This window comes from Ruditapes philippinarum, unplaced genomic scaffold (assembly GCF_026571515.1).
Source record: "Ruditapes philippinarum isolate M1 unplaced genomic scaffold, ASM2657151v2 ctg3926_1_1_1_1, whole genome shotgun sequence".
Classification (NCBI taxonomy): domain Eukaryota; kingdom Metazoa; phylum Mollusca; class Bivalvia; order Venerida; family Veneridae; genus Ruditapes; species Ruditapes philippinarum.
Window position 1 is genome coordinate 163,695 of NW_026851937.1, and position 22,442 is coordinate 186,136.

At 32.8% G+C, this 22,442-nt stretch overlaps 1 protein-coding gene across 1 annotated transcript; it reads right to left on the reverse strand.

The window, feature by feature from the left end:
- Nucleotides 1-4,943: 4,943 nt before the first annotated feature.
- On the reverse strand, nt 4,944-22,213 carry LOC132743581 (putative per-hexamer repeat protein 5). Its single transcript, XM_060732116.1, has 7 exons — nt 22,198-22,213; nt 19,076-19,225; nt 16,802-16,930; nt 11,475-14,063; nt 8,113-8,259; nt 7,132-7,267; nt 4,944-5,150 (listed from the first exon to the last, which is right to left on the reverse strand). Exons 1-7 carry the CDS (start codon nt 22,211-22,213, stop codon nt 4,964-4,966), a joined length of 3,354 nt encoding a protein of 1,117 aa, XP_060588099.1. The 3' UTR covers nt 4,944-4,963.
- Between the last annotated feature and the right edge of the window lie 229 nt (nt 22,214-22,442).

Sequence of the window (22,442 nt, forward strand, 5' to 3'; positions counted from 1 at the left end):
GAAGAGCTGAAATGAAAGTTTTGTAAAATATTAACTCATTTGTTAAATCTATTGACCATATTTTATACCATATTACATTTTAAAAAATTCTTTTCATTTTTTAGCTCATTTCATTGATTCACCATAAAAATATTTGTTTGAATGCATTTTTAATTAAAGCGGACATTATAAATCAATTACCTGTGCCGCTTTTGCGAATCAGTTAAAAAGGGTATTGCACGGCCGTGTATATTTATTGACGTGACGTCATTTGTGTTATACAGACATAGAGCTGAATGAAAGCGTAACACTATAAGCGCGTCAGTGAAAAACAAACCGATTATGATAAATATTATATTATACCCGTTTAGCTGGATTACTTAATTTATTGAACTCGTTGAATATAATAATACTATACTCGCCAGGGGCCCGCACAATATGATTCTATTAAACCTGTTCAATAAAATTCGGTATTGAATCTTCACTCACCCAATATCATTTATTTAATATACTACAAATGTATTTAAAATTTGATAAGAGTTGCATTTTTATCACTTAAATGTTTGAAGAACATTTGAACCAACTTTTTTTGTACGGGACATGTTTGTTTGTATCAAAGAAGTGTTAAATGATAGGTAAACATGGTAAAAGAAACATCAGGGATAATTATCAACATTAAAACATCCTGAAATTATGGATTGGAAAATCCGTCATTTATGTTGTCTGCCTTTTGTGAGTTTGTGATTCTGAGCCTTTTCCTTTATGGTAGCCTGTCTGAGCTCTTGAACAGATGCCTGTCCAACTTTGAAGGAATGAACTGCTTTTGTTACATATTCCAAGCATGTTCCGTGTTCCATGGATTTAGGCCAATGCTTCTTACTTACATATCCTTTCGGACAACTGTAGCGTATTCAAGAAACTGGTTGGTGATGTGGGTCATTTGTACATGGACAGAGCCATCCATTTGAATGAAATCATCACCTACAACATCTGGATATAATCGTACATAAACAATAAAAAATCATCATCGTAACTCATTCGTCCATGTGCCGTTTTCAATGACGTGCAGATTCGTTTTTTTTCCTGAGCGCTTATCCCCGCTAACACCAGGATTGAACCTCCGTTAAAACGATCATATTTTGCAACAGTAACAAAGGTATTCTCCAAATCTTTGTCTGTGAAGGACATACGTATCACGACTAACTGGGGCCCAGTCATTTTGGTCCAAGTAATATGGTTTCATGCCAAATCCAAACGGTTTTGAACATGCTTCAGTGCTTCAATGGCAAGAATCGATCTTGAGCTTTAGTGGATATATTGCATGCGAATGCAAAACATTTAAGTCGAGAAGAAACGATTCTACATTCTTCAGACAACAAGAAAAATTTGAATAAAGATTTTCTTTTGAACTTAATTTTCATGCCAGTACATTCATGGTGTATTTTTTATTTTGACGACCTACACTTTGTTTGTTTTATTGTTTTCTAATAAATCATTGATTTATTTCATACTCATACATATATATGCAATGATCTTTTAAATTTCTTCTGTTTCCATTTGAACAAAAGGAAAATAAATACAAATTAAATGTAATAACTACTTTAAACGACAAGCACTAATTATCATATGCGTGAAAGGGGTAATATTAAATAACTTATGTTATACGGACATATGTGTATTTTATATGTACAGTACTGACAAAACATTGTCGTTATAACAAAATAGTAGTAATAATTATAATAATAACAAAATAAAACAAAAACATATTCATAGTCTTTGAGATTTTCGCGACTTCTTTTTGTTAAATATACTATGTAATACAGCTTCTTTTTATTTATTTTCAGCAAAAAAGGAAGTTTATATCCGACAATGATCATTAATTGTTTACGCAGATTTATTTAAGTATCTTTATTTCCTCATTTGACAACTCATCATACATCTTTATATTCAATATTCAATATTTATATGATTTATACAACATTCCACTGAACTTGAAGTGTTCTCATAAGAAACACATCATTCAACGATAAGTCTTTATATTGAGTGAACATGATAATTTGCGTTCTTGTATATCGTGACTGTAATGATTTAAAAAAAAACAACATATTAATAAACATGATTAAGATTAAAATACACAGTTAGATGTATAGTACACATTGACGAATGACTTAGATACAAAATGATAATTTAGAAAACGCAGACTTAAGTTTTGAATAATTACAATACAAATTTGAAGATTTTCAGACTTACGCATGTAGATAGATATACGTTTATTTTGACATCATAGTGTGACAATAAAAGTATTGGATATTAAGATCAAAGAGATTGTTTTAATTAAATTATGTAATTAAATGGACTTTTACAAAATAGATTGTTTAATACAATTTAATGATAGGAAACATGTTTTAAATAAATTGTTTATTTGTATAATAAAACGTTTGTATAATAAAACTATGAATTAAACAAATATTCATTGGTTTATTCTGAAATTCTGAAACACCTTTAAGATATATAATTCTCAAAAGTGATATTCAAAAATACTTATACTTATTGTTAAACGCACATTACCCAGAATCAAATCAATTTTTTTACCTCTTTCAAAGAAATAAAATACGATAAAAATTATATTATTAAAACATTGGTTTTAGAGCATGTTGTATGCTTGTAAGCAGACAAAAATGCATGTAAATGTGAAATTATTTGTCATAAATGTCACAAAATGTAAACAATGAAATATAATTACGTCGATACAAATTACTGCCAGATTGCCCAAAACGAAAAAAGGTAAATGTAATTGTCCAATTAGTTTCTTTATGGAATCAACATAAGTAAACCAAAAATGAATATTTTTTTAAAGATCTGAAGTAACAAAAAAACATTTCAGACATGCTGGGCCTTCCGACAATCTTTTATAAATAAAATCTCATAAAGGTAACAAAATGTGAACAAAGAAATATTTTGACGTCCATACAAATTAATGAATTGCTTAAACTGCCAAATTGCCCGAAACGAAAGAAAGAAAAAAAGAAATGTAATTGTCCAATGAGACCAACACTAGTAAAACAAAACATGAATAGTTTTTAAAGATCTGAATTAAAACAAAAACATTTCAAGCATGCTGGGCCTTCAAATAATCTCTTATATAATGCTAAATAAAATATCGTGTATACTAATAGAAGATACGATTATCAAAGGTTAACACAGTATGAGTATTTAATGAAATTAAAACATTTTATTTTGCATTCAATTTTTCAATTATAAATGATATATTCAGTAAACATTTACTAAATTTCAATAATCTTCTGCATTTTAAGTACTTAAACCAAAGATGACCATAAACTATATTTAAAAGTTTAACATCTTATTATTTTGGATGTCAAACACTGAATCAGAAGTATTGCGTCAACATAATTGTACAAATGTTAAAGATATGTATCACCAAACTGGAGGCAAAATATAAAAATTGACCAACGAATTTACATGACATGCCCAAGCTAATTTTTGAAAGAAAAAATAATAAAACGTTTCCGTTCAATGGCCAGTTTACGGAATTTTTCGTTATAGTAGCCACACTTTTGTAAAGCAACATTCCAGAATTGTCTTCCTATGCTATTTCATTTGCAAACATGTTGTTGCAGTTGAATTCGTGAACAATCATCCACTTTTTCTCATTGTTTCATAAAAGCTTAAACAGATTTGAATGCGGGTAATCTGAAGGAAAAAATAAGCCGTTTAATTATTGAAAATACATATACACATTCAACTATGAGTTATAATTTCTTTTAATGTTAAATACCACATTTGAATCGGGCAGTAACCTTTTTCACTGTTTTGATATTATCAGACAAGAGTGAAGTACCTTTATTTTAAACCGAAAGAGGTACGAAACGGGAAAAGTGAATGTTCATTTTAAACCAAGCTTATTATTGATATATATTTCTTTCAGAGAAAGAAATAAATATATCATCGTATTAAATAAATTTTAAGTCCATATTGTGTTATGATAAACTACAACACTAATTATCATTAAGCTGTTCTAATATACCTAATATACTTAAACTTCAAAACCAAAGTAGGAAGTTGGAAAACCCAAGATAATCTACATTTTATGTTGTAGAGAAGCTGAAAGAATAATATTGTTATCATAGCAGGTTCAAAATGTATTCCTACGGTCCAAATAAAAATGAAAAATTGTATAACATATTTATATCTAATTCTATTATATATCTGCAATTTCTCCAAACATCAGCAATATTTCAAATAATGTATTTCCACTGAGGCAGTGCGTCATTACAATTACATGCAATAGGGTCTCTTTACCCAACCTACTTTTCACGCCAAGGAGACAAAGAAAGCCATAGTGTAGCAAACGTTTATAAAATGGCAAAATATACCATCAACTTGTTACTTACATTTGTTTGATATACTTGAAGGCTCATTTGAAGCACAAGTAAAACAGAATCTTTGTTTTTTGGTAATAAAATCGATTGTTTTATCCATTTTCAATTACAAAATGTGGTATGTTATTCTTCTTTTCATCAACAAATCAATTTATTTAAGAAAACAGTTCACTTACAATATTTATACAAATAATTTTGTTCATTTCACTTCGGATATACGAGCATGTGAATATGAAATAAGATTCAGCTTTCATCTTGCAGACATTTTTAATTAGGGGAGCCATGATTTTGAGCATGGGGTCTCGATGAAATATGATCGGTAAGATATCTGACTTTTAACAGTCATACAAAGTGGTCTTCTTGTACAATTATCTATTTAACACCTGTATAGACTGTAAGTATCTCTTTCAAATTGAATCTACTTTACATTTCAAAGTATGACCTACACTGTGTCGATGTGACGTAACCCCCCCCAAAAAAAAAAACAAAAAAAAAAAACAACAACAAAAAATTAACAGTAAGAATGCATTGCGTTCGTTAGATATATAACAACAACAAGTAATCATCGATACATCTTTGCATATTTATTCTATGTTCTTGTATAGGTCTTTTGCCAAGGGTTTAATCGGTTTATTGCAGTTGTCTGATGTACAGCAATATGTACAATCAAATTCTAAGGTAATCACGCTGTTTTCGTCAAATATACGGCATCTATCGCTGTCAGAGCTTGCTATGAACCAATCCCGATAGCAGGTGTCAAAGTTGCCGCAGCTGAAATGCATATTAAAACACATTGTTATCAAGTAATATTCGTTGCTGAGTCTAACATTCAGAGTAATACATTGATATTCAATGAAAAATGATATTTCTTATTATTATTGGCTTTTTATATGGTCTTGGCATGGTGCAAAATTTCCACAACAATTTAAAGCTATGTTAAGATTTCATAAAAAACATTTCTGTTTTCGACTTTTGTTCTTATTTTAATGTTCAGACAATCAAAATGAGTTGAATAAGCCTAAATATTTGATACCCTATTGCGGCTAAATCGGAAGTACAATTTCATTTTGCATGGGAAACTCCGCCTTAGGGTCATCCGTACATCAATAGAAAATCAACACATATTTTTAATTAGCAGTCCGAATTTAACGTTATATTTCCGTATTATATTACAGATGTTTTCATACCAATTCGAATTTTTATGAGATGATTCCTTTTTTGTGATTGACAATGAAACTAAAACGTTAAAAGTTTGTTTGCACAAGAATATCATATAATTGTTGTGTTCAACATGGTAACAATTGATTTTACCACCATGACGTAGCGCATACACGAGCTAATTACAGTCTTCATTTGCATGTTAAAAGTCGTATACGGACTTAAGTGTTTTTGTGTGGCTTTCCTTTAAAAAACATAACTTATGAACTTAGTGCCATTCCATTGAAAGCGGCGTACGGTCCCCAAGTTAAACAATACCTGTGCCCTAAACGAGGAAACAATGGGCGGAACTAAGCAAAATGAATTTTGAAAAAGGTGGTCAGTGGTTATGAAGCCTTCATATCACAGATAAGCTGTCCTGTCTAAAGACGAATTTCAAAAGCAGACCACATATCCTAAAGGTAATTTTACATTATTCAAGAAAGGAATACTGTAATCACCCAAGTAGAAAAAGCCAAATAGAATGAACTAAAATACCACAAACGAAACAATATTGTCGTTCTGAACGATCTTTAAGGATCGGAAATATAACATCTCTTATTGTAGGTACGGGGTAAAATTTTACAGTCTTCACATAGCAAAAACAACGATGATGTGGCGATAAAATAGAGAGAACTAAAATCAAAGTTTATAGTGACTCAAAATTATTACTGATTGGCCAGTTACCAAAAACAACATTTTTCTTCTTTTCCTGAGTGGCAGTTATACTGATTTTGTATTTTGTATGGAAATCAAATTGTTTACAGTTTGCTCATTTTATTTTTACATTAAGTGGTTCTTTCCCCAGGTAACAAACATCTGACACAATCTAAAACCATAATTTCAACGTTTTAAACCCATGATGGTTCTTTCTAAAGAAGTAAAAATATGAGACAGAATGTGCATTAAAAGTGGATAAGGTCAGCAGTGGACTCATTTTTGATAATCATTTCAAATATTGATGAAAACCAAAGAAATATATCATATGGACATTTTGATCAAATATTACTCGAAAACAAATGTTGATAAAATATTGAGAACTTTATTCTTCTGGACTAAAACATAGCTTTCAAACCTATATTCGACGAGGTTGTAGCTGAGTTTAATTTTGGTTTTTCAGCTGTGCACGAGTGAATCAGTATTTTATTTCACAACGCATAATGACTTATTTACATCACTACACATCACATCGTATACAGACTCAGTCAAGCCGAGTCTGCAATTCTCATGTAATTTTGTTGTGATAAATAATTCCGAGAGATCCTAAGTTTCAAGATTTTTTAACATTTCAACAGACCTTTGTAAATTCGAGTATAATAAATATTGAATTGTATTCTTTTTGGACTCGGAAAATGAAAACGAATGGCTGGGCAAAGTACAGAGTTGATTTGGTATTGATTTATTTGATAAAACGAAGCTAAATCGAGTAATATTAGGATTCGGTACGGACCTTTTGGTATTGGGAATTGAAGACGAAGATTGAATCCAGCACTTATGGATATTGGATAACATGGTATAAGTTTTGAAGTAAAATTTCATTGTTCATAATACTTACCTTCTAGTTACCAACCGTGTTCCATCTCTATGGTTAGAAAGTTTGTTAATGCAGTAATTGTTAGGAGGGCTACACGTTTGTGGTGCAAACAATTTTTCACACAGGAACTCGGGACCAGAGCAAACATTACAAGTAACTAAAAAATATAACATAACATATAAAATGAAAAATAAAGCATAATTAGGACTTCCCCCTGGTTAAAAAACCGTACCCCCCCCCCCCCAAAAAAAAAAAAACCCCCCCCAAAAAAAAAAAAAATAAGAAAACAACATTTATTATACATTCTTTTAATATAAAATAAAAAAGCAAAATGTTTTCTGAGTTAAAAACGTTCGTGTTCGAATGGTGCCAGGTAAAAGTAAACCAAAACAAAAAAATCGGATCATTTATACGTTCCGTAAATGGTGGGGGAGAATTGTATTGCTAAACAAATCGTCTGCTTAGTATTATTCTTTTTCAGAAAATGCAATCCATTTTTTAAGAAATGATACAGATACCTGATAAAGTGTTTCTAGGCTACAAGACTTTTGTTGTGACAAAGACCATCATGTTAATAATTGATTCAGAAGTAGTTTATTTTTTACTCCATGTTACAGTGTATAAAGCTATATATGATAAAATATTTTCATTAAAATATAAAAACAGATGAATTATAGTTTTTATCAACCTGGTTTCCTCATAGAATGTTGACTTTATTTATTGTACATGTATATTGTATTAAACAGAATAAAATGTTCCGGAACAAAATATTCAGCTATTATTTGAGTTGGTTTTGCGAAGAATTTACTTATGTCTTCCGCTTTAAGGAATATATACTGACAAATTTCGTTCAATCTAGGTATTCGTGATTCCTTTTTATCACAAATTTAACAAAAAATCTATTATTCAACAGACGACAAATATATATAGCAGCTTTATACACATTTACACCAAATTGTAATTATGTAACGGATACATAAAGTTATTTTAAAAAATACAGACCAGGTACTGGCGGGGACGTTTGTGGCAAATTTTGTGTTGTTGCCATTGCTGTTGTTGCTTCTGTGGATGCGGTGGTTACTGCTTGTGTTGTTGCTGTTGTGGGTGCAGTTGTTGCTGCTGAGGCTGCGTGGGTTGTTATACTTGTACCTACAGTTGTAAATCAAACTGTTCAACAAAATCCAATAGAATAGAAAAAATGTGTCAAGAAAAGCCTATTGGGTTATTTGGTGCAATCATTGTGCTTTTTCTATTTGAACTCTTATAACAGAGCTCAATTTGATTTTGATTTTGTGTAGAAACGCGGAATAGTGTCTTTGTGCAATTTAAACTGGAACTATATTTTATTTTAGTTTATACGAATTTATTTTAGTTCCATTGTGTTAAAGACTTATTGAAACACCCTCAGATCCGTTCATGCAATTAACAGTTCTAAGCAGTGAGTGTAAAAATTCTTGCTTAAGGAAACAACGGCTCGCCACATGACGGTGTTCATTACTAGTCCGACGCGTTTTCTTCTCAGCCACGCCACAACTCGTATTCGCACTTTTTGTTGAGCCATTTACGTCTTCCATCGTGTGCCAACTTCAGAAGATTTTGACGGTAGTATAATACAACAAAAACAACACAATTGTGTAAATAAACGGAATAATTTGTAAAAAAAGGATCTTCCGGTAACACTTTCAAAGTCTTGAGAAATTCATACAATTAGTTGATACAGAATATCTCTTTGTTCAAGTGGAAAGGAAGTTAACAGCTCGAATCCGTTTCTGAAACTGACAAGTACGAGTAATAATATATGTTCAGCTTCTTGCATAAGGAAACAAGGACTTGCCTCTGACGGAGTTTAAACCCACAAGACCAACATCCCTTAGAAAACTAGTCTGAAGTGTTAACTATTCGGCCGCGACGCCATTATTCTTATAACACGTTAAAATTTTAATAATAAATTATGTTTTCTATGTAAATTGTCATTAGTTTACCATTATCCGGCAAGAATTAAAGTAATTGCAATCGAACCTGGACGGCGACAAACAATTTACAAGATTTGGTCATATTTACCCGTTCATCTCCTGCCCTTTTTGCAACAAATAAGTTGTACGGATGAAATTTTCTATGCTAATAACTGTTAGTATTTCCTTCATGAACAACACTAGTATGCAGGGTATCATATTCACATTTTACAATGTTTAAATCTTAAAAGAAATTGTTTCTTTAGAAAAAAGAGGACATTTTTAATGAAATTGTGTAAAATTCCATAAATTGTAAAAAATTCTGTTCAAAATGATTCGATATGAAACTAGAGCTTGCCACAGGTGCCGAATACCCCCGACACGCCCCTATCAGAAAACGTGCCTTTAAGTTCATAATTTTGCACACAAAAGTAGTTAAAGTGACATTATGCTCATATTTTCAAAGTCAAGTTGAATTGGCTTTATATTTCAAAAGATTGACTGTTTTAATGGTGTTTGACAATAGTTTATATTGGAAAATGTTTAAGATAAAATTTATAATCTACCTAAAATGTACATGTATATAAAAAACTGTCCCACTCTGTTATAAATTAAAAGTTACAGGTAAATTTTAAATTATATTTACAGAAATTTCGTTTGGATCCGGGGGTTATTTTTTGTTTACTCGAAGTAAATTATTAAATCAAAAAGAATGATGGCAAAAATGAAAATCTATTTTCACTTTCACATGTCCACTCACTAAATACCTTTAGATGGACATGATGTCATTTTCAAATGTTTTAAATTGTCCTACAGAAGATATATGGTGACAATCTACCGAAAAATCATGGCATCAAATTGAAAGAAGAATCAACAAAACTTTCGGAGCATCTAAACGCAAACATTTACGTAAACATACTAGTATCACATGACTCTATAAATTCTTTTTTAAGCTACCCATGCATAAAGGAGCAAAGCAAAGAGTCACTTTAATACCCATTAATGTATCTTATATTTGAAGGTAATTAGGTAAATTAAATTATATCTGTTTTTTGTTTAATACTAAATGTATAATGTAATAGTAATTGTATATAAAACGAGTCAGTTACGCGAATATATCACCGTCTGGGGCGACATCGAGGGATATTTCTGCTAAAACAATAGATAGGCCCTTAGACCTAGAGTTGATATAACTTACAAATTTCATAAATTAAATCTATTTTATCGCAATTTCATTTTTTATGTCAAAGGAATCAGCAAAAAAATATAAAAAAAAATCAAAAAAAATCGAGAAATACTGACAGTTATGTGTACGTAATTTATTGAGGGATGTCGGCCGATAAAAATTCGAGAAATGTTTTATACATTTCTGTAATGTTCCATATAAAACTCAATTCCTAGACATATTTTTGCACTGAAAGGTTTCACGTGAATGTGTTCTCCTCACAGTGCGAGACATCAATCAGACGCTGAAATGTTTGCACGCCCATCCTGTCCATTCAAGCCAGTAAGTATCAACTATTACATAATTAGCAAAAGCAACTGATCCGTTAGCCACAATATTTTGTATTAAGACCACCTCACCATTTAATAATTTACTTGTCAAACCTTTCTTAGTATAAAAGTTAAAATACAGAAAGAAATATGCAAGGGATTTCATCAACACTTAAAGAATTTGAACTTATAAAGAATAAGATGAAGTACTGAGTTACCATTGTAGATTTGCTGTCTGCTGTAACAGTTTTAAAAATATAAAATCTGATCAAAAGAGATAACTCACAAGCGAAAGATTGATGATCATAAACTCGTGTTTATTCGATTCTAAACCACAGTAATTTTTATTCCATTTGCTCTTTTTAAGCTCTTTGTACATTTACATGCATTTTAAGTAAAAATTAATTTCTCATTCAATCGGATCCCTTCGGCTATTATGCTTCGACATAATGACGCGACATATATCAATTATTTCAGTCATATGATTTCGCCTTTTTGTTTGATTATAAAATCTAGTCATTAATAATTGCTTTCCCTTTATGTGACCCGGATCAATTCGAAAAAATAATAGAAGAAGGTATCTTGCTAGCTACATCAAGATACTTGATTTCATTTGATACTTTCTCGCGAACAAGAACTGCCCTATGTGAATAGCGTTGTTGTGTATTTCTGTTCTACGTTAGAAACCACATATTCAAAGTTTACAGTAATAACTGATTTTTTGTACGATTGCTTCTCATTGCTACGATACAATTATTTTATGAAAAAAACCCACAAAAAAACAATATAGCCGGTAATTAATAAATATTTTCCCAGATGAATAATCTCCCTTTTTCCAAAACCTTAACTGTAAAAAAAATACATTTTTAAGTTATTCCTTTGATGGCTAAAGCACCTTTAAAACGAATTTTTACTGACCTGTTGTGGGTGTGACTGTTTTAGGCTGTTTTTGTGTAGTTGTTGTTGATTTGATCGTTGATGGAAAAGTAATGATTGGTGCCGGCGTTGACGCTACTGTATGCGAAGTGCTGTTTGTTACAAGAACGGACCCTGTTCCAATAGTACCGTTTCCATAGGATACAGGTGGACTTTGTGTAGAAACGCCCAATTGGTGATTTGTAGTTACAAAGGAGCCTGTTCCACTTGTAACATTTCCACCGGCTCCAGGTGGATTTTGTGTAGAAACATCCAAAGGTTTATTTGATGTTACTCCAGAGCCTGTACCTTCTGTACCGGTTACGCCAGATACAGATTGACTTTGTGAAAAACCGACCGCTGGATTCGTTGTTATTACTGCGGAGCTATTTCCGTTACTGTTACCACCAGATCCAGATGGATTTTGTGTAGAACTATCTATTGGGTTGTTTGTTGTAACTCCAGTAGAACCATTTCCAACGAGTCCAGCGGGATTTTGTGAAGTAACGCCGATTAAGTTATTTGTTGTTACGCCGGAGTCTGTTCCATAAGAACCAAAGGCCCAGGATCCAGACGTTCTCTGTGTTGTTACCCCAATTTGGTTGTTTGTAGTTTCTTCGGACCCTGTTCCATTCGAACCATTTCCACCGGATCCAGATGTATTTTGTGTAGTTACACCAATTGGGATATTTGTTGTAACGCCGGAGCCGGTTCCGTTCGAACCATATCCACCGGATCCAGATGGATTATATGTAGTTACGGTAATTGGGTTGTTTGTTGTAACTCCGGAGCCGTTTCCATTCGAACCATTTCCACCGGATGCAGATGGATTGTGTGTAAATACGCCAGTTGGGTTGTTTGTTGTTAATCCAGAGCCTGTTCCATTCCAACCATTTCCGCCGGATCCAGATGGGTTTTGTGTTGTACTACCGACTGGGTTATTTGTTGTTAATCCAGAGCCTGTTCCATTCCAACTATTTCCGCCGGATCCAGATGGGTTCTGTGTTGTAATACCGACTGGGTTATTTGTTGTTAATCCAGAGCCTGTTCCATTCCAACCATTTCCGCCGGATCCAGATGGGTTCTGTGTTGTAATACCGATTGGGTTATTTGTTGTTAATCCAGAGCCAGTTCCATTCCAACCATATCCGCCGGATCCAGATGGGTTCTGTGTTGTAATACCGATTGGGTTATTTGTTGTTAATCCAGAGCCTGTTCCATTCGAACCATTTCCACCGTATCCAGATGGATTTTGTGTAGTTAGGCCAATTGGGTCATTTGTTGTTACTCCGGAGCCTGTTCCATTCGAACCATATCCACCGGATCCAGATGGATTTTGTGTAGTAACACCAATTCGGATATTTGTTGTAACGCCGGAGCCGGTTCCATTCGATCCATTTCCACCGGATCCAGATGTTTTGTGTGTAAATACCCCAACTGGGTTGTTTGTTGTAAATCCAGAGCCTGTTCCATTCGAACCATTTCCACCGGATCCAGATTGATTGTGTGTAAATACGCTAGTTGGGTTGTTTGTTGCTAATCCAGAGCCTGTTCCATTCCAACCATTTCCGCCGGATCCAGATGGGTTCTGTGTTGTAATACCGACTGGGTTATTTGTTGTTAATCCAAAGCCTGTTCCATTCCAACCATATCCGCCGGATCCAGATGGGTTCTGTGTTGTAATACCGATTGGGTTATTTGTTGTTAATCCAGAGCCTGTTCCATTCGAACCATTTCCACCGGATCCAGATGGATTGTGTGTAAATACCCCAATTGGGTTGTTTGTTGTAAATCCAGAGCCTGTTCCATTCGAACCATTTCCTCCGGATCCAGATGGATTCCGTGTAGTATTACCGATTTGATAATTTGTTGGAATGCCAGAGCCGGTTCCATTTGAACCGTTTCTACCGGATCCAGATGTATTTTGTGTAGTTACGCCAATTGGGTCATTTGTTGTAACGCCGGAGCCTGTTCCATTCGAACCATTTCCACCGGATCCAGATGGATTATGTGTAGTCACGCCAATTGGTTTGTTTGTTGTTACTCCAGATCCTGTTCCATTCGAACCATTTCTACTGGATCCAGATGGATTCTGTGTAGAAATAATGATTGTGATATTTGTTGCAACGCTGGAGCCGGTTCCATTTGAACCATTTACACCAGATACAGATGGATTCTGTGTAGTTACGCCAATTGGGTTATTTGTTGTTACGCCGGAGCCGGTTCCATTCCAACCATTTCCACCGGATCCAGATGGATTATGTGTAGTAATACCGATTGGCTTATATGTTGTAACACCGGAGCCTGTTACATTTGAACCATTTTCGCCGGATCCAGATGAAGTCTGCGTAGTAACACCAATCGGGTTGTTTGTTACTCTTGAGCCAGTTCCATACGAACCGTTTCCGCCGGATCCAGATGGATTTTGTGGAGTAACACCTATTGGGTTATTTGTTGTTACCACGGTTGAATTTTGTATAGTTACACTAATTGCGTTATTCGTTGTTACTCCGGAGCCGGTTCCATTTGAACCATAACCACTGGATCCGGATGGATTTAGGGTTGTTGTCCCACCAAGTAAAATATAAGGTACTAAAATTATAAACAAGAGCGATCACATATGTTGCCTCATTATAGCAATAACTCGGCAGCAAATCATTTAACCTAAAAACATATGCAATACGTACAAAAACACGAGCTACGGATCAATCTTAAATTGCTGAAGGGTTTAAAAGGAGTAGTCGGGACAAATTTTAAATAATATAATTAGGAAAAAGCCATTACCCAGACACAAATCAATGAACCAAAAAATAACAATCAGATGCACAACTAAACATCTTATTGTCATCCTGTAAAGTTTTGATGAAATTGCAACCACGGAGATGTCCAGGCAAGATTCTGTGTAGCTGGCAACACAAAAAAGCATTATTTTTATTCAAAGTCCATAAATCGGTCAAAAATGATTCAAACGAAATACCTGTGAATCATGCACAACTTCTTGACCTACCAATCAATCCTGTTAAGTTTGATTGAAACTGCTAGGTGGTATAAGAGGGGTAGTCCGCACAAACTTTGTAAACACCCTTTTAAGGACCATAATTCGGTCAAAATTCATTTAACCGAAAATCCCGTGTGGTAAGCGCAAATATATGAACTACCAACTAATCCTGTAGAGTTTCATTAAAAATGCATTGATGGTAAAAAAAGAGTTGTCCAGACAAATTTTAAAGATGAAAATATTGAAAGGACCATTACTCCGTAAAATATCATTCGAACATAAAAAATCAATGATATGCACAACAACACATAGTTCTGATAATTCCTGTAAAGTTTGGATGAAAACGCACCAGTAGTTTGTGAGAAGTAGTTCGGACAAGCTTCTGTGTAGCTTGCAACACACAAACAAGAGCGATCAGTGATCACTGATAATAGATAATAGAGCCTAATGATAGAGAAAATTACATGTAGCAGCTACTGTGTAGCAGGAGACGAAAACACCATTAACAGTGCAAAACGCGATTAACATCCACAAAGGCATTACTCAGCTTAAAATCAAATTCAAATGGAAAACCATAGTAATGTGCGCAACTACTTGAGCTACTCATGTTAAGTTTCATTGAAATTGCATTAGTACAATAAGAGGAGTATTTTGGATTATTTGTTTAAATACAAATTATTTAAAGATCCTGTATGTTGTAATTAAGGTTGTTACCACACTTAAATGAAATTTTATATATGTAGATAATTATGCTTCTAAACTTTCAAACATCTAAGAATATGTAAAATATGTATTGCAAATATTAATATACATTATATGTAATCATTAAAATATATGCTTTGGTTGGTTCAAACATATTTATTTAAGCTCGGTTGCAAAACATGTTCTTGCAACTTAAATTTATCACTTTCGAGTCCGCTTCCTGGGTTCAACCAGTACTGGTGTCATATGAAGAAACATGGTCGTGACATACTAAATTACCTCCCTTTATAAACATGAAATGTATATTCGTTAATATCTTTACAAATGATGTTTTTTGGAACTTTCAATACTGATAAATTTCCATTTGAGCATTTTATCTATGATTAAAAACCATAAAAAATTAGTTACAGGATCTTTAAGGGCCACTATTCTAACAAAAATCATTGAAACAAACATGCTGATGTTATGCACAACTTGACTAGATATTGATCATTCCTGTAAAGTTTTGATGAAATTGCACCAGTAGTTGCTGAGTAGTCCGGACAAGCTTCTGTACAGATGGTTACACATAAAAAACACCTTTCTTATTCAAGGACCAAGCTCGGCCAAAATTTATTAAAGCAGAAAGCCTGCGTAATACATTTATATGTAAGTATTTGAGCTTCCAACCAATCCTGTAAAGTTTCAATGAAATTGCATTAGTGTTATGAGAAGTAGTCCGGACAATCTGTATTATCACCTTTTTGTCAAGGGTCATAACTCTGACAAACATAAGTCAACTAGATAACACGTGTAGATGTGTTAGAACTTGATTTACCGATCAATCCTGTCAAGTTTAATAAAAAATACTTAAGAAGTTAAATAGGAGTCAGGATAAATTTTAAAAATTCATTAAAGAGCTGTAACTCTTTACTTCAGCTTCAGATATATCCTGTAAAGTCTCATGAACCGCAGATGAATCCTGTAAAATTTCACTAGCAGTATAATGGAGTATTCCGGACAAGCTTTTAAAAAATTAAAATCATTAAAGGATCTAATCATAGAAAAAATAATTGTATCGGAGTATGCTGACGATATGCATAACACGACTAGGGTCTTATCATTCCTGTACAGTACCATACGGTTTTGAGGAGTAGTCCGGACAGGTTTTGTGACGGACGGACGAACAGACAGAGAGACTGACAGTCAGACAGACGACGGAGAAGTGATTCCGTTATGTCGTCACTACTCTATAGAGTAGACACAATTAAATTGACTGCCAACATCCTCGTGTATGCTTTTACCAGACGTACTGTGTATCTTACTTGTAACGAATTGTTTCAATAATTTTTGTCTTATGATTTTAGTAACACTAAAGACTATTTTGGTCAGATGGCGACTTTTCAGCTTCAGTGCGAAGAATTACCTCAGGTGCTCTTCCGAGCTGGCACCTGAGGTTCTTTTTTATTTGTTTTGATGCATTTATAAATATTTGAAAATCTGTTTCGTTTCAAACTGTGAGATATGATCGTCTTATAGAATATAAGTTGTCAAAATTAATTTTTATAGAATTGCAGTCATTACCCATCATTTAGACAACCTTCATAAAATGCGAATTTATAACGTAAACGATGGAAACATCATAACTTACTACAACATCCACAAGTTACAGGACATGCCGCTGCATTATCAACACATAATGATTTCGGGGAGTTTTTAAAGTAGTGACAACCTGCTCCATCTACGCATGCGTCAGATTTAGTATCTAAATGCAATAAATCTATAAACATATATTGTATTTTGAATATGATATTTTATCATCAATCATATGCATGTGTATTTCTGCACCTTTTCATTCATTTTCATATTCGTAGTCACATTTATTTCAAAAAGAAAAGCGCCAGAGTGATAAGGACTATAAGACAAATATCTAATCTATTCTATATCATTAACTACTACAAAGGTACTTTGCTAGAAAGATGATACATTATAAAAAGAAACTTTGACTTTTATACCAATCATTATCACTTTCAAAATAAGAAAAACATTCATGTTTACAAGATTCCTAAAAATTGAAGCAGCACTCCTCCACATCACGTTTATTTTAAGCAAGATTTCGGAAATATATCTAAAGTTGAATGATGAGAAGTGATCAAAGAAAATATTTTTCACTGAACAAACGACAATAACAATCCACGTAAACTACCAAAAAGAGGTGCGTTAGTTTCTCAGTAAAATTAAGGTACAAAATACTGCAAACTCGATTTGTTTTCTTAAAAACTCTTTTTTTTTTGGTCTCAAGTTTGATTTTTTTAAAACATTTTTGGCTCATACGGAGGCATGCAGTTTTAAAACTGTACAAAAATACAAAAAATAGACGATTTTTGCTTTTTATGTAAACGGCTCTCATCGCCAGACCGTCTTAAATAAACTGTTTAACATATTTAGACAATTTATTATGCAGATTGGTTTACATTATAATCTATGAGTATTTCGCAATTTAAAAATATTAAACAATTAATTCAAACATGACTAATAATATGATATTTTTTATGATCCAGCTGAGCAAAAATACTTCAATAAAATCAAACTTGGGAAAAATGTACTCTAATGTTAAGAAAGGTAAAAAAAATATTCAAGATTTAAGCAATAACTTAAAAGTTATATGCAACGATAACTGACCGATTTTAGAGAATTTATCGCTATATCTGTACTGCGTGACCAACGCAGTTTACGGCTATTTTTTTGCATATTTTTGACTCATTATTTGTAATTTACTTGAATATTAAATGCCGTTTGCAGTGTGTAAATAACTTCCTTTGCTGACTGAATATTTTACTCTTAAATGCATTTTTAAATGTTCATCAACATTACCAAGAAATCTGGAGGTGTGCTACTTTTATAAATTTTAAAAATATAGTAAGGGCCGAACTGAACATTCTCTTACGTAGTACAGAGAAGTGAAATGTAGTTACACGTATATACAATTTGTATAATACGTGGTTAAATGACAAGACTTGGAATCAGATGGCATTATATTGCATGACTCGGAATCACATATGACATCACATGACATTGCATGAAATAACATGACACTTTATCGCATGAGCAAATGTGGCGACACATGACTTATAAATACGCAATAACGGAACACCGAATGGCACGAAATGTTGCACATGGCGTGATGTATCACACATTTCATGACAAAATGTGATGTGTCACACATGACGTAACATGATTTGACATGACATGAAATCACACAATCGCATATGGTAAAAACTCGTATTGCGTATATATTAGCTTCGAAACTCTCTTACTTACTATGCAGACTACAGTCAAGTTTATAACCCACGAAATCTGTAAAAAAAGGAAAGAAAAAAGGTTAACATTTTCATGCGTGACGTATTAACGCAACATATTAGAAATTTAACGATAAGTAAAATCTTAAAAATCAGATTAAAAAAGTAGTTTACTGTAAATTAGAAAACGTTACTCTTTTTCCACACGCTCATAATATTTTATTGATAAAAAAAGTAATATGTTGGAAAAGTATATATAACACTAATATCCATAGAAGATCAATTTTGAACGAAACTGACACACATACAATGAAATAAAAAAAAACTATAACTCAGACAACAAAAAAGTTGGGATGATTCGTGTTGTTTACATTTTTCCACGTCACATATATAGCAACTGTAAAGCTTTATCCTACTCAAGTCCTCCCGCTCCCTCCTTCCAGACATACTGGTTTGTTTTAAGGCAAAAGCGCAACAATATTGACCTTCATTAAGCTGGCTTTTCAATTTTTTCTCATGTCCTGGATGATTTATTGCCTCGGTGGTAAGTGACAATAATTCACTTAAAGACAGCAAGCTTGGAATTTAACAGAATAAGTGCTTTGATTCTTTAATTTGTAAATTACCTGGACACATTTCGCTTGAGCATACATCGTCTTCATGAGACTCTCCAATACAAAAGTCTCCATCAGAGCATGTTCTACTACGACTCATTATGCATGTATTATTTGGTCTTAACTGACACTTCCAGTCACTCCAGGAGTCCCACGTTTGTTCTGTATTGTATAAATAAAAAAACATGATTAATTTGTTATGCATGGATGATGATTCATTTCACTATAATTACACATGATCAATGGCACATGATTAAAGGTTATATCATAATGACATATGATAAACAATTAAATTGCTATGGCATAGGCTTTACGTTTATCCTATATTGATTCATGATTAACGATTACAGAATAATGACACATTATTTATGTAAATTGTTCTTAAAAATCATATCAATCGATAACAATATTATGACACATGATTTCGTTTATAGTTTATGGACACATAATCTCCGATAAAAGAATTATGATAAATGATTAACGTTAATCGTACATGGCCACATGATCAAGATTACATAATTATGTTACAATTTTTATGTTTATCATATACTGATACATAGTTAACGAAAGTACAGATTTATACACATGCTTAACGTTTATCGTATATTGACATATGATTAACGATAAAAGAATAATGACACATGATTAACGCTTATCCTATCAGATAATTTTATGACACATGAATAGGTGTTTATCGTACGAGGACATATGATTTACGTTTAAACTATATTTAATTTAAAACATGATTAACGATTACAGAATTTTAAAACACACTTTTCGGTTATTCTTTATTAAAACGTGATTGACAACTATGTAAATATGAAACATGATTTACGTTCATTTTTGAATGGAAACATGATTTAAGATTACAGAATTATGACACATTATTTACGTTAATCCTACATGGCTACAAGATAAACGATTACAGAATTTTGACACATGATTAGTTTTTATCCTATATGAATACATAAAAAAAAAACGATTTTAGAATTTTTGACACACAACGTTTATTCGTTATATACAAGTGATTGACGATTATGTCATTAAGACATATAATTTATGTTCATCCTATATGGATACATGATTAACGGTTTCAATATTTCGGATAATCGATTTCATCGATTTCGGAAAAGGTGCTGATGTTTACGCTAGGTCTTAACCACCTGCCTTTTTGTGTTTTTGTGGGCAAAAAAACAAAACAAAACACAACAGGTTATATCGTCATTATTTTTTTAAATATTTCATTACATTCATATGGAATAAAATGAAGCGCCCGTTCATTCTAGTGCAAAACCAATACAGAAAATGTTTCCTGCGAAAAATAATTCGTTTTTGTTTTAAAAATCAAAATCGCGTAAACATCTGATTGTTCAAACACGCCATTATATCATTTTTTGTCAGTCCGAAACATTTCCGATTAAAATTATGAATATAATTGGGATGCATGTATTTAGTACTTCTGAAAAAATTACATCTTGGCATATATTGTATTGAGTTATTTTTTTCCCCAACACATATCATACAAGTAATAGTAAGAGCATCGAAACACAAGGCTATCTGATTTGTACGGCTGTTTTATGTTCTTTCTCTTTTATATCATAGTCAAACATAAAAACGCATTCCCTGTTGTCACAATATGAAACCACTAAAATCAGTAACCAATGAACGAGCATCTGAATATGATATTTTTATCACTTCCCTTTCTCTGTCGTCATTATAAGTAAACCCCAGAAAAAATGAGCCAATCAATGAGTGCAGGTAACTAATACCGGTACCCGCACTCCAGTTAACGCACTGTGCATGTACATGTATATGTAACAATTTAACTCTGACACATTTTCAACAGTCTCCGAACTATGATACAATATCACGATGTATAGGCACCATTCTGTATGCAATTTGTTATGTGTGGGCTAACTGGCCGGCCAGTTATGTGTGAGGAGGCCTATATATTAATGTTCTTTTCGTTTAAATAAGTGTTTTAATAAGTGATTTATAAATCAATAAAAATTAATGTACGAACATCAGTCTCTTTAATTCTCGAAAACCAATAAGAGATGTCTACCATATTGGTGACAGTAAGTTTAAAAAAACGTACATCAAACCTGGACAAAGACTTCATTCAACACACAGCCTCTCCTACTCGAAATGCCTCACCAATCTGTAGTATTTCCAGAGTAGACATTTTCTATCTGTTTCATTCTACACCATCGATTCTTTGTTCTCACACACGCCAGTCACTCAACTTGATTCCATTCAGATCAACTAATATGATCGCGAATTTATAAGAAGAAAGGCACTGGCTATAATAACTGTTATCTAGCCATTGTTTTAGTGTAAAATGGTTTACATAGTTCATAGATATCACAGTTCTTACTTCACTCCATTTTTGTTCTTTGAGAGTTTATTGTAACACTATTAAAACGAGGGACATTTTGCACGTTTACATTCCTTACGCGAAACATTTTTAAAAAAAGCCAACTTAGGTCTCTACTCTTGGCCATTATGCCTTCCATATTGTTCATGAAGTTTCAAATCCAAAGATATCTTATGGACTCAAACACCTGTTCTTGTATTCGGTGTTTGAACCTCCTCCCCTTATATATATAGTGTCAGTAATAAACAAAAGTGAGTGGTAGTTCGGAGACATAATCGTTCCACTAAGTACTTTAGACTATTACACTAATGTAAGGCATTACTTGGATGATTAGCCAAGTTGCATTTTAAAAAGGACAGTGCACTCTTAACAAAAATATTTATAATTACACGCAATCTGTGAATTGGTCGCCAAGTGTACAGAACTATATGTATAAAATACGTGTAACATGTAAACTAACAATAACCATACATTATGGTTCATCAATTTTGATAAGGTTGTATTAATTTTAAATGCAAACAGCGCTTATGATTAATTTAACGTTTAATACAACAAAGTTGTGTAACAAACCCTACACATGAACAACACAACATGAATTTTCCGAGACATCTTACTGGCCTACATGCGGCATCTGCTGGGTTAAATCAGCGAGTAAGCGAGTGATGCTTGAGATTTTGCACGTATCGGCGTCAAGACAACTAGAAGAATCTGGAATAGTGAACAGCATTGTATATGACTTTAACAAAGCATGTATTACCTCCCCTGACGGCCATGTTAATGATTATTTCCATTATATCAATTGCTTTAAGATAAAAAATCTGTCACAATTCTATCACCTTCATGTAAACGTATAACACTCTATCACCTTCATGTAAACGTATAACACTCTGCTATAACATTATATATCTTTATACATGTGGAAGAATTTAACGATGCACCTAAATCAGCTGTTCATATTGCTTTATTTAGATTAGGTAGAATATCCTTTTTGGCAGGGGAAGT

Excerpts from the sequence above, each read along its gene's own strand:
- LOC132743581 (XM_060732116.1), bottom strand. Across the intron at positions 8,260-11,474 it reads AACAGTCACACCCACAACAG|GTACAAGTATAACAACCCAC; the intron begins GTCAGTAAAAAT and ends TTACAACTGTAG. Across the intron at positions 7,268-8,112 it reads AACGTCCCCGCCAGTACCTG|TTACTTGTAATGTTTGCTCT; the intron begins GTCTGTATTTTT and ends TATATTTTTTAG.